The sequence below is a fragment of the Limulus polyphemus genome, unplaced genomic scaffold (genome assembly GCF_000517525.1).
Source record: "Limulus polyphemus unplaced genomic scaffold, Limulus_polyphemus-2.1.2 Scaffold1938, whole genome shotgun sequence".
Classification (NCBI taxonomy): domain Eukaryota; kingdom Metazoa; phylum Arthropoda; class Merostomata; order Xiphosura; family Limulidae; genus Limulus; species Limulus polyphemus.
The window spans coordinates 95,786-109,430 of record NW_013667548.1 but is presented as its reverse complement, the minus strand read 5'-3'; the positions used below and the strand labels follow the sequence as shown (position 1 = coordinate 109,430).

The following is a 13,645-nucleotide window of genomic DNA, read 5'->3' as shown; positions in this document are numbered from 1 at the left end:
AGTAAACATTACAATGCTTTCATACACAGAATATCAATTTTTTTTATTAAAGCTTAAGGTTTGTAAAGCAGGGTTTTTCTTGTGCCTTTTTTTTATGTAAAGTAGTATTGTTTTGTTATGCTCTTTTCTTAAGATATTAATGAAAATGCTGTATAAACTTATGAAATACATTTTTTACTTGGAAGATCAAGATCACGATCTCCTGTTGAACGTAACAAAGAAAGAGACAGAAAAGACTATTCTAGGGATAGAGGAGGTGATAGACGTCAGCAAAGACTGTCTGGCTTCAGACGTGTATATGTAGCTAACATTCCTTTTGAATCTAAATGGACAGACATTAAAGATCTGTTTAGAGAGCAAGGTAAGATGTGAATTGTTACAAATAATAGTTTAATCTAAAATACTTGTATACATACATGAGATAAAAGGAGATATTAATTATAATTTATTTTGCAATAGAACTAATTAGTGGCCTCAGTTTAATATTTATGTGCATAGTGAAATGAAGTTTTGATAAAGTCCTTTTCATAGAATAAGTTAAGAAAATTTAATTTGACCAAAGATAAAAAATGTTCAATTTGACTGGACATTAGTTATATCCACAATATGATCAGTATCCACATTTAGGGGTGTGCAGACTTTCCTTAAGCCTTACCTATGCATTGCTGAATAAGTACCATTGAAAGTATTGTGACACATGTCTGTTTGTAATATAGAAAAGTAACAGATTATGTATTGTGTACAGATAGACATAAAAGAGTAGGAAGTCTAAATTAACAAATTTTTAAGAAGTTTATGCTTCTATATAGTATATAACTTTGGCCTCAAATCCCACTCGTATATTAATAGAAGGTGACTTATCCTTCCATTTGCCTGATAGTCCATAATTACAAAATATAGGAAGAGTACTTTCCTAAGTATCATATCCCTGTTTTTTCAACAGCTGAGGGCACATGAACTTGTTTTGTAACAGCTCTGTACTAATTTAAACATGCCACTCCCTTGTATTTTCTCTGATTTAGTTTGTCCTTTCATGGATTCTTTATGTAACTTTATGTGGAAGGAAAAGTCAAAACATTAAGTTATTGGATTTCTGTGTATGGTGCATATCATGCTTATGTATATGTCATGCTAAGCGACAACAATAACTTGTGGTTGTGTAGGCAGAAAAGGTAAATATTATAAATAGAACCCCTCTAGCAAATAATTTTTATTCTGGATTTGTCAAACATGTTTAGAAACTGCTGCAAAAATAAGACCAGCATACTGAAAAGAAGTGTTTTCCCAATAACACAGCCAGACAGCAGACATTCAAAAAAATAAAGCATCTGTCTTTGAATATATTAGTGTTTAAAAAAACAACAAGATTTGTTGCATCTTTTCAATTATTTTACGACCTCCTTTGGAGCCTCCTGTAATCAACAGTTTGAAAACACCTGATTTGTACAATATATTTTATGGGAGATACCGATAATGGATACAGAAAATGTCAACTGCTTGCCGCTTTTAAGTGACAATAGTAGTTTTTGATGTTTCCAACATTGTACCATGGTATTTTTAGTTTTGTTTGTGTTGCTCTATCTTTTATGTGGCATAGTGTTGGTTGTATATATATATATTATTGGTAATTTCATTGATAGATACAAAAATATCAAACATTTTCTATTTTTAAATTGAAGTATTTCAATTATTTTTACAATATACTGGTATTATAAGGTAATTTGCACATGTGTGAGTGTGTAAGCATTATTTTCAAAATTTTTCAAGTATCATTATCCTATGTAAAAATGTTGCATTATGACACTGGTAAATTTGAAAATGTTCAATGATTATTATTTGTTGCATCTATTTAAAAACTGTCATAGTTCTTTCAAAAATATTTGCTATAGTACTAGAAAGTATTCTACCAATGAGAATTTAATCTGAACATGAAGATAAAGTGAAATTACTTGATGTAATGGGTTTTTATTTTAAGTTATGTAGGAATTGCTTAAAATTTTATCTTTACATGTAATTCTTGAATTTTGATTTACTTGAATAGTTGGAGATGTTTCATATGTGGAGTTATTCAATGATGAAAATGGCAAATTTAGAGGATGTGGGTAAGTATTGTGCTAAATATGAATGTCAAAAACAACAACAACAAGAAAAACAGTCACTTGTCATTTAATAGTGAGCTAAAACAGTTTACTCATTTAATACAGGGGATTGTAGTTGGATGGAAACCTAAATCCAATTATTGATTAAGTTTCTGGTTTAGAAGGATCAGTGATATGTGCTTAAAAGAAGTTAAGACCTTTATATTTGTATGTTTTGTTGCTGAGAGGTTGCTTTGTATGGTGAGAACAGATTTTCACCAACAAATGATATTTTGATATATTGTGTCTGTGGAAATAAAGATTGAAATTGTTGTGCCAAAAATTTTCATGCTATAATCTTTAATTTTTTACACTGCATGAATTTTGATTAATCTTTAGATTTTTTTTTACCTTGCCCATTTGAAAAATTATATTGTAGTCAAAACAAGAAGGAATCCTCAATGGCCATGTCACTTGAAATTCTTTTAGGTAGGATTAGAGTAAATTAATCTATGAGGCTTTTTTTTTTCTTTTTATTAGCTATATTTTTGTGCGACAGCAATAGCAAGTGTAGGTTGCATGTATACTTTATTCGATTTTATTATTCATCAGGACTTTTACCAGCCTACCCTCAAATTGAAATTATTTAATGGAGGATTAGCATAAATAAATCTATGAGACCTTGGGCATGGTCATATACATCAGTTGATAGGTTTGACCTCCTGAGTCCAAAACTGTAATTAGATTTCAAAGTGGTCAAGAGATGATGGAGCTATGAGCTAAAAGTTAGTACTTATACACTCATTTAACTCTTTCAGCGCGGGCTCAGCCCATGCGACCGACCTTGTAACGCTTTGTACTTGCTGTAGTTCTTATGCTATAACTTTTATATTAATAAATATCTTAGCGAAATTTTGCAGATTATCAGTAAACATTTCAAGGCTTTCGTGCACAAAATATCAAATTTTTTATCAAGTTTTATGATTTTCTAAGTAATGTTTTTTTCATGCCTTTTTTCTTTTGGAATGTGACTATCCAATATGAACGTAATTTTGATTTTAAGATTAAAAATACTTTTATGCATCAGAAAATTTTCAAATTTCACATGCGAAATCTTTAACTTCCAGATAATTATCAAACTTTTGTTAAGAAAAAGACTGTTTTATCTGTTTTTTCACTATCAGATCTCTGTATGGGTTCAGTCGATTTGACTGACCTTGTAACCACCATAAAAATATAGGAAATGAATATAAGTTATGCTGTTTTTCATTCTAGAATGACTAGAAATTATAACTCAAACACAAATGTTTAGTCCAAATAGCATAACATTATACATTTATATTTATTTATTATTTTTATTATATTGATCTTCCAGTTGTGCCTAGCTAACAATACAAAAGTTGCATTGACAAGGCACATGTGCACTCATGTTACCATATCTAAGAATAAAAAATTGGCCTTTACAAAGTGATCTGTTTTGGCTGTATTTTAGTGGACTAGTATTTTGTAAAATACAGTCACATTTCAATTATTATACATTATTACTATTTACAAATATGTTCTTAAACTTATTTTTCTTATAACATAAAACAATAAATAAAGAAGTATAGTAAACAATTAGCTTTTCTAGTTACGCTCTTTGTACTCGTTCACTGCTTGCCACAAGTTGCTCAGCCTTATCAAATTTCACACTTGGAGGATGTGAAAATAAATACTTTTTTTAGGTTTTTATATATACATTTGAAATAACCAAAAAAATCATAAATTACTATATTTTATATAAATTACCACAGAATTCCACTATAATTTATCAAGCTTAGTAACTAAGATGTGTTTGAGCTCACTAAAGACTTAAAATCTTGTATCAAAAGCATGAGATTGACACCCTAATACTTCAAAGTGGCTGAGAAAGCCACTAGGGGGATATTCTGAGCTTTCAATTGGTTATTCATGTCATAGACAGAACTATGTGTACATAAAAAAAGTGTTTCCAAAAATGGAAAGAGGTGGGATATCTCAGCAAATAGAAAAGATAGGAGGTTCTTATTTTTATATTCTAACTTGTCAATATTGGTAATTTGAGTTCCTAATTCAACATACCACATGACACACAAAAATCAATGTTTATCTGTGTTTTTTAATATTTACTTTTAAATTAAGAAATCAAGTAATGTTTAGTACTAAAATTTGAATTATAATTTACAGTTTGATACTAAACTTATTGACATAAATTCATGAAATAGTAGTTAAATAAAATTTTGAATGCTAGTCAACAAACATGACATGGCCTTTGACCCATGTCAGTAGGGTTAAGTAATTACTTTTTTTGTCGAAATATGGATGACTAACTTCTTGCAAATAAGTAAATGATTTTTTTATCATTTAATATAAAATCAGAAACATTGCTTTTATCCTTTAAATTTGAACTCCCATTAACCACAAGCAATTCTTCAGTCCATCTTCATGACTAGAATCTTGACTGTAAATACCTGTGCAATAACAGATGAAATAACTTATTGAGTGTTAGGTGCTAGAGATGCGTTAATTGGTGTATTAATATGAAATTTGTGTTGTAATCATTAAACTGCTAACTCTGAAATTTCTGTTTATTAAAAGAAAAATGTTTAGATCCTTCCATGACTGAAATTTGAAAGAGAATTGAGAGATCAAAACCTTTTATCTTAGTTTTCAGTTGTTGTTTCAAAAGTTGGTCTCTTTAGAAGATGTGGAAAAACTTTACCTTTTTTTTTAAAAAAAGCCTTTCTATTTTTAAGTTTACTCAATTAGAAATTTATACTTATTGCCTTCCCTTATCTGATAGAGCTGAAGATGGCAATAGAATTCTTAACACAGAAATTCCTTTGTTTTATGATTTTATCAGTTTTTTCTCTGCTAAAGTAATTAACATTGTTATTGTTGTTTTCTTTTCCAAATGTTATCAGGGCTCAATTTTAAGGAAAAAAGTACATAGAGCCACTAAAGAGATCCAGCTACGACAATATTGATGTACAGAAACCTTAAAAATGATCCAATTACAATAATTTTTGTTTTTATATCTTATTTCCAAAAGGTACAATTAATGTTTGGTTGGCAATTTTGCATCTTCAACTAATTGTTGATGCCTTATTTTCCAGGAAGTTTCATTACATTGGAAAAATTAAGCTCAAACTGTGCTAATGTTACATAGTATCTTAAGGGAACAAACACTCAATAACCTATAAAACTTTTAAACAGAACAGCGATCTTGGCCTATCAAATTCAATGTTTTCATTCTAACACGCTTGGCCTGCCCTCCAAATACATTAAAGCACACCCTCTAGTAAGACTTGACTTGTGTTGGAACTCTCGCACATACTACTATACTGTAATATATACACAATGCCCGAGTGCAGCACATGTACACACACATTGCTGATATGTATTGTTGTTCTGTTTCATACTTATTGAAACTTTGCATGAAAGTTTGTTCACAGTTATCATTATTTTGCACTGTTTAATTTGTGGATTTTCCTTCTTTTCTCATGGTAGCAAGGCCTTCCGTATTTCCTAGACTCAATTACTTGTGTCTGTTAACCTTAGGCCTGTATGTGCGTAATCGAAAGGGGATCACTATTTCAACTGTGATTCTTAACGATGAAAATTCTGAGTTTGATTTTGTGAATTTGATCATTTTAGTTCATAACAAAGGTTTATCTGTAAGAAGTTGAGACAGCCATGTTAGTTTTATTGTCATAAGCATCTATATTAAAAATTAATATCCCCAAATATTCGTATTATTTGTTTTTGTTGCAAATTTCTGGTCGCCCATAAATTTTCCCACAAACATCACCCAATACAATGTGTAGTAATGTAACTAACTGAGCTGTATACACTGTACTGTGCTACCACACAGCCGTTTATAGTCAGTTCAACTTCATACAAAATGTACATGTACCGAGGTGCAGCTTGTCCACATTAGAAAGTTTAGTGACTGAAACAGCATTATTAGCCAATCACAAAAGCGAACTTTTCCTAATGTTTTCAGCCTCTTTTGGTGGATTGTACCAACATTTATCTCGGAAAAATTCTGCACGTGGAACTGAACAAACAGTGTTTTTTGTCTAAAAACTTTTTTTTAATTTCTTTGTGACTAATTTGTATCAATTACCTGCTGTTAAAGATGTATCAACCTGAGAAATAAAACTCAGCCTAGAGTAAAATTTGTCTCCACCTTTCTTTTCTTTTTTGAGTTGTTCATCTTATAATGTGTGTTTGCCTAGCGACTGCTTGGATAGTGTGTTTTATTGGACTTTCCAAAGGAATTTACAAATTTAATGCCATTAGAATTATAAACATGAAAATGATACCCCCCCCCCCCCTGGGTTGTTATTTGATGGTTATGAAATATATTACTTGACTCTACTATTCAGAATCTGTTTTCAGATATGAAACCCATGAAGTATGAAGAAAAATACAGCTGTATGTAAATTGTTCTGTTCATGAGGACTAAGTTAATCTGTTTACATATCTGAATCAATAAGTGAGGCAGAAGATACAGCAATTTCTTCCTGCAAATATGAACGTTCAGCATCATACACTACATCATAACCTCATTTTAGCTGGAATTAAAAAAGAGAATGCCTTTATCTTGGAAATGGTGACACAAAATCTATCTTGCCAATTTCCTAGAAAGGGCTAAATTCATCAGAATCTCATGAGCTTTATCACCAGACAATTTCTGACTTTGGTTTCTTTTTCCCTTTTAGTATAATTCGATTAACTTTTCCACACACTCCCTGGGCATTTCATTTTTCATATTCTCTGGATAGCATGCCCACCCTTCTAACAATGCTTCTGGACAAAGTGTAGTAATTTCACCTCCTACACTGATATCCACTTCAGGATGATTGCAGTGGAACAGAGACAGTGCTTGGCTAATAGCTAGTGATTTAGCAGTTATTCTGACGTGATCTTGTTCATTCAACTCGGAATTTGATGTTGATCAAGTGTAAATAATGGTGCCTTAGGGGATGTACTGACAACCTTGTTTCAATATTCAGTTCATTTGCTCCTCACGCATTAGGCTTGGATGCTACAACAACTTCTGCCTTGGATATATTGGAAGAGTAAATGATTTTAGCAGCATTAACCTCCCACTGAACCTTGTGTGCTTCAGCTTCCGGTTTTTGCTTTGAACTTTTTCACTAATGTTGTGTCATTCAACAGATTGGCATCAAGTACTTTTCCAGTAGTGCCTGCAATCCCATCTCTAAATGTTAAAAACTTGTATATGTTCATTTTTGTAGTTATGTTGCTTTCATCTTCCACAATATATATATATATATCCACTTCTCGACATTGAAAATGTGCCCATCATTCTAACATTGAGATGTGTATATATATGTGTGTGGGATCAGATGCTGTGAGGCAAAGCACGTAGCATTGTCACTTTAAAGAATCTCCAGAATCAGTATTGTACACGTTGCTTTTTATCTAATCTAATTCGATTTTGACGTCTCAGGTCACTTCTCCTTCTCATTACTCTTCTTTCTCCACTTTCAGCATTATTTCTTCGCTTCCAATTAATATGATTTGCTTTAATCGAGCAAGAATCCAAAGGTAAGCAGCATCTACAAATGCCACAGGCGAAGCAGTCTTCTTTCTTTTTATGTTAATGTTCCTGGCAAGGCATTTTGCAGATTTCACTTATGAGTATATTTTTTCAATCAGAAGAAGTTTTTTTTTAGATTATATTTTTGGATTACCATTACGTAGTCTGGTGCCTCCAAACCATTTTCTGGCTCTGATGTTTTTTCCTAAATTTGGGTAATTTTGTGTGACTGGGGGGGTCTTAATTAACTTTCCATGTGGGTTTGGTCGATGTGACTGATTTTGTAACCACAAAGTAGCCATCATGGTTTCCATAATATGACTTTTAATACGTTCGGTATATCTTTATTATAAAATTTAGCAAACTTTCAGTAAACATTACAAGTATTTTGTATGCAAAAAATCTTATTTTTACTTAAGATTTTTTCATTGATATGTGGAGTCAGAGTACTTACATTTGGCCTTTGTTTTTCTGGTGTTGGCCCAACTAAGCCCTTACTTTTTTGTAATGATACTACTTGAACATTAAGTAATTTTATTTAAAATATGCAAAATCACAAAAATATAACACACCCAAATTAACAATGTCCTACCATTTATAATTTAAATGGCTTTATAAACTAAGGCATAAGTGTCATAGAATAATTCCTTTAAGTCTTTCCATATGTATACCCTTTTTTGTGGATGTCCCAAGATCTTACTGAGTTACATTCAAAATTTAATTAAAGTACTTTATTATCATGGTGTATTAATAAACTTAGCACCAAAATGTAGCTAATAAATCAAATTTTAATATACAAGTTTTAAATTCTTAATTTTTTAAGAAAATATTTTAACAAAATCATCAATTTCCCTTAGTGTGAGAATTGTGACATTTGCTATATAGGTCTTCCCTCTTCTCTAACTTATTTACCACCCCTCTGAGATGAAAGGAATTTAACTTAAGGTACTCATTATAATATAGTTATTGCTCAGACAAAGCGTAATTTTTATAGCCTTCAATCTTATTTGGTTACAAAGCCATAAACTAGAAAATCGAACCCTCTTGCCTTGTCCATCTCTCTCCTAAATTGCCAATAGTTCTCTGATTTTTTATACTATAATATACTTTTCTGTACAGAGAATTATCTATTCCTACAGGAGACACATTGAGGAGCTTAGCTGAATTTTTAATGGCTCTTATCACAATTAGAAAGCCAGAAAAATTGATAGTTTAGGACATAGTCTGCTTTTTGCATTATAATATCCTGTGTTCTTATATGCATTACTTAATTAAATAAAAAACGTATGCAGCAGTACCATTAGTATAAAAAGTAGCATTAAATTTCATCATCAGTCAACAGCAAAAAAAAATAAAGACTAGTGTAAGTACTATATTTCTTGTTTTTCCTGGGTATTTTTTATTTGTTATTATAAAAGTAACTAAAATGTACAACTAGAAACATACTAAGTTAGGTAAGGTTAGATTAGGTAAGATAAAAAAAATGATGATAATAAAAACTTTTCATGAATTATGCCCATGAGTAGCTCATGCATTAGTAGTTTGATAGGGTAACATGAGCTACAAGTTTGTCAAGTGATTTACAAAGTGTGGTGGGATTGTTATTTGAACACAATTTAAAGGGCAATAAAACAATAAAATTCAAGTAGAAACAGTTGTATAGTATTATTCTAGAAAGAAAGAAAAAACATAATTTAGATTTGTTTTTTATGGTGGTTATGAGGTCTGTCAAATTAACCAACCCCTATAGATTTAGGGTAGAGAAAATATCTAATAGAATACAAATTTTTAAGAAAAATTTTTTTTTGTATGTTAGTTAGGAGGTTTTAGAGATTACGCAAATGAAATTTGACAAATTTCAGATGAAGAAAAGTATTTTTAATCTTAACTGCACTCAGAGCAGTTAGCACTTTGATGCCATATATTGATGGAGAAATGTTTAGTAAAAATACTTCATTAAAGATTCTGATTTTTTGTTTACAAAAGACTTGTAATGTTTATTGAAATCTTGCAAAATTTTGTGAAGATACAAAATACATATTAGAAATTATAAAATGGAAACTAAAGTTCAGTTTGGGGGTCACAAACTCTTTCGAATAGACGGAGTCCACAACCTGAGAGTTAACTATTTGAGCTTAACTTGCTGCAGAAACTTTCAACCTGTAGGTTAAAACACCTAAAAATTTCTACTGAGAACAATGTAGCATTATATGCCATTCAGTAAATTAATACTGTTATAATAGAAAACATCAGAGAGAATTGTTGGTAACTTATGAAAGAGAGAATATGATAGGTAAGTGTGGCAAGTGGGCCTGACTTTCTGGTTTATATTTCCATAAACAAAGATCATTGAAGGCTATAAAAATTAGACTATGCCCTAGTAATACAGTGCTCCAGATAATGAGCATAGCAGCATAATTCCCGATCAAGAAATAAGTCATTTACAGTCTTAAAAGTTATTGAGAAGTTGTTTTACTGCCATAGAAAAATTAATAAGGCTCCTGCCACTTTAACGGCTGTACGGTAATTAATGGACACATTCTTATAGCATTCTGCAGTTTTACACAAGATCTATGCAGCTACAAAAATAAGTACCCTCTAACCACTAGAAGATTTTATTGGTGCACTCCTAAATGATCCAATTTTGTAATAAAAAAAAAAAATAAAATAAAAAAGTTGTAATGTCATTATTTGTATTTATTATGAATTAATTTGGTAAATTAATCTTATGTCAAATTTAACATTTTGAAAAATTCATAATTAGTTAATTTTTTTGTCACAAAATGTTACTGCTACACTTTGTAAAAAAAAATTAAAATTACTCTCAATTATAGAATTCTGGGAGTGATTACTCCTCAGAGAAAAACATTATCTGGAGTGCTGGTAAGATCTATTCTATAACAAGTAACTTATGTTAAACTTGGGACATCAGAAATGGGTGAAGAAAAAAGTAGAAAATGGATATATCGGAGTGAACAAATGTCATGATACACACACAAGGGGATATTGAGAATTTACTTCAATATTTGTTTTTGAAATTTGGTTTATTAACTACGTTTTTATACCAAATTTGTTTGTATACATTGATAATGAAGTAGTTTAACCCTCTTGCTATGGGTAGGTCAAAGCATGCATTTCACAAATTTCTAGAGAGTTACATTCAAAATATAATTAAACTACTTTATTATCATTTTATACAAATAAATTTAGCATCAAAACATAGTTCATAAATTAAATTTTAAGAAAATATAAAGTTTAAGTAATTAATTTTGTAAGTAAATATGGAAAAAAATCCTCAATCTCCCCTAGTATGAAAATTATGACATTTGTTCTCTGAGTCTTCCCTATTCTCTAATTTATTTACTATCTCTTTTCAGAGTTACAGAATTTAATGTAAATTACTCATTATAGTATAGATATTATAAAGGCAAAGCATAATTTTTATGGCCTTCTATCTTATTTGAGTCATAAAATAGAATATTGGACCCACTCGCCATTCCCATTTGTCACATCCTCTCTTTCAGAAATTACAAATAGCTCTCTTTGATGTTTTATACTATATATTTATAATCAATAGCAAGCCAATGTTTCAATTTACCAAATGATATATTATGTTGTTTTATGTACAGAATGTTGTCTATTTCATCTTTAGTTTGAAAGTTTCTTATGCTGTGACTAGATCAACAAATTAAGCTAAATTTTTAAAGGCTATTTTGCCATTGCAGGGTAGAATTTTAGGAATAGAATATGAGTGGGTTGTGATATTTCTGACTGCACTGTAATTTGTTTTAAAGTTTGTTTATAAAGAACTTAGGTGATAACAGGAAATTTTTGAAACATGATTGACTGGTGATACTGATTGATTCAGTTGATTTTCTTGGCAGCACATCTCTTGCTATTAAAAGCAAATTTATGGTTGTGGTATGTTGGGAAAAAGGTAGAATTTCTACATATTTGAACAGCCAAGTATATTTTAGTGTACATGTATATACTGTCTTAGTTTAAAGTATGTGTTTCTATAGTATTGAAGCCTGTTTGTTTGAATAAAGCAGTATGTTATAATTTATGAAATAATGCTCTCTTAGCTTGTACAAGAATTGCAAAGTTTCAGCAATATTGAATTTGTTTATACTTCAAAAAAATTATTCTAAGGGTTATCTGTAGGATGTCAGAGGAGGTCAAAAACAAATTAAGTATACAAAACTTTATAACTGATGAAAAAAGAGAATGTTTGTATATCTCTTAACATTTAAATACAGCTATATCAAAAATTCTGCTATAATTTGTTAAATACAGTTTAACTCTCACTACAAAGTTGGTCAAATCTACCAACCTCGTAACCATTTTATACTTGTTATAGTTACCAGACGATAACTTTTAATACACATTATGTATCTTGACATTGACTATTCTCTTTACAGAAAATAATGTAATATAGTATGTCACTTGACAGATTAAAACCTTGGCTTTCTATTGGTTATAAGTAATATTATTGAACATCAGAGAACTATTGTCAATTTTTGAAAGAAAGGATGTGACAGGTGGGCATGGCAAGAGGGGTCTGCTAGTATATTTTATGGCTGTGAAACTAAATAAGATTGAAGGCTATGAAAATTATGCTTTGCCTGATGCCTGAGTGATGACAATATAATGTTAAGTAATTTATGTTTAATTTTGTACTTCTTGGAGGGGTGGTAAATAAATTAGAGAAGAGTAATTGTCAAGAGAGTAAATGTCACAATTCTCACATTATAAAAGTAAGAACTTAAAACTTGTATACTATTAAAATATGGATTATTAACTATGTTTTTATGCTATATTGGTGTATCATGAGAAGAAAGTAATTTAATTAAATTTTGAATGTACCTCACTAAAACCTCGTAACATACACAGAAAAAGATGCTCATGGAAAAAGGGTTAAAGAATTTTTTTGGGTGCAAAAATAAGTATGCTTAGAAGTGGTTTTTATACTGAAGATTGTATACACTAGTGCAGCTGTATTGGTCATTTATTGTTGCTGGTATCTTAAAGATAAGTTTAGATACTCTGTGTTATTTAGCTGTTATAAAGTTCCAACTCATTATTTCATTAACCACCTTTCTTTGTTAAATGTTGCCAGGCAAAGAAATGCTACATCTGGTTGGCAGAGGTAATATATTTGATAGACTTTTAAAATTACATCTCATGAATATTTTGTTTACTACTGAAAATTGTCTTTCAGAATTGTTGAAATGAAAGATGAAACTGCCGCACAGAAAGCCATTGACTTACTGCATAGGTATGAATACAAGGGAAGAAGTTTGGTGGTGAAAGAGGTATGGGGTAACTTAATTGATTGTTCTTTAGTTTTTGACAGAATTGGTTACAAGTGATATATAGTTTAGATCAAGCAATTGATGTAATACTGATAACAAAAAAATTACATGTGTGTGTGTACATACATTCTTAGGCTTGACAATAAGCCTTTAAAATATTATTGCTTTCTCCCTACTGAAGCTAAAATCAAAATAGTGAAAATGTTGTGCTCCTGAAGTTTTATTTGTTATAAAATATACTAAATAAATTGCTAAATTTCAAACCTTAACTTCAATTTTTTAGGCCCAAAATATAAAATTCTATATTCAGATTCTTTTTATCAATATAACTGCTCTTTTATGCTGTGTGTTCTTATGCTGTTTTTTATTTAGTTTTAATAGCTAGCAAGTAATGAATATTCGAAAAACACTAACCATTTCTCAGTGGGATTATGTAAAATACATGAGCCCATCTGGGAAAGGATATGTGTGGAACAAACATACATTAACTTTGAGCTTTTTTAACGTATCCTCATAAAAACTGGTAAGATTTTGTTAAAGATTATAAGTATACAAGTATATTGTAAGTATAATCTTGTATACAAAGAATGACATTATTTTAATTAAGTCTAAAAATTTTATTTATCTGTTAGTTATTTGCTCTCAAAAAAAGCATCTAGAAC

The 13,645-nt window shown here is 30.2% G+C and overlaps 1 protein-coding gene across 4 annotated transcripts in view; it reads left to right on the top strand.

Annotated features, from left to right (window-relative positions):
• The window catches only part of LOC106465422 (myelin expression factor 2-like), an 87,375-nt gene that overhangs the window by 6,685 nt on the left and 67,045 nt on the right, over positions 1-13,645 (top strand). For all 4 annotated transcript variants that reach the window (XR_002611970.1, XR_002611968.1, XR_002611969.1 and 1 more), the window contains exons 2-4: positions 186-361; positions 2,042-2,102; positions 12,890-12,983. Coding sequence is in view for 1 of the 4 variants with exons in the window: in XM_013925647.2 (XP_013781101.1) it covers positions 186-361; positions 2,042-2,102; positions 12,890-12,983 (331 nt within the window). In the remaining 3 variants the exon portion in view is untranslated. The remainder of the gene's footprint in view (positions 1-185; positions 362-2,041; positions 2,103-12,889; positions 12,984-13,645) is intronic.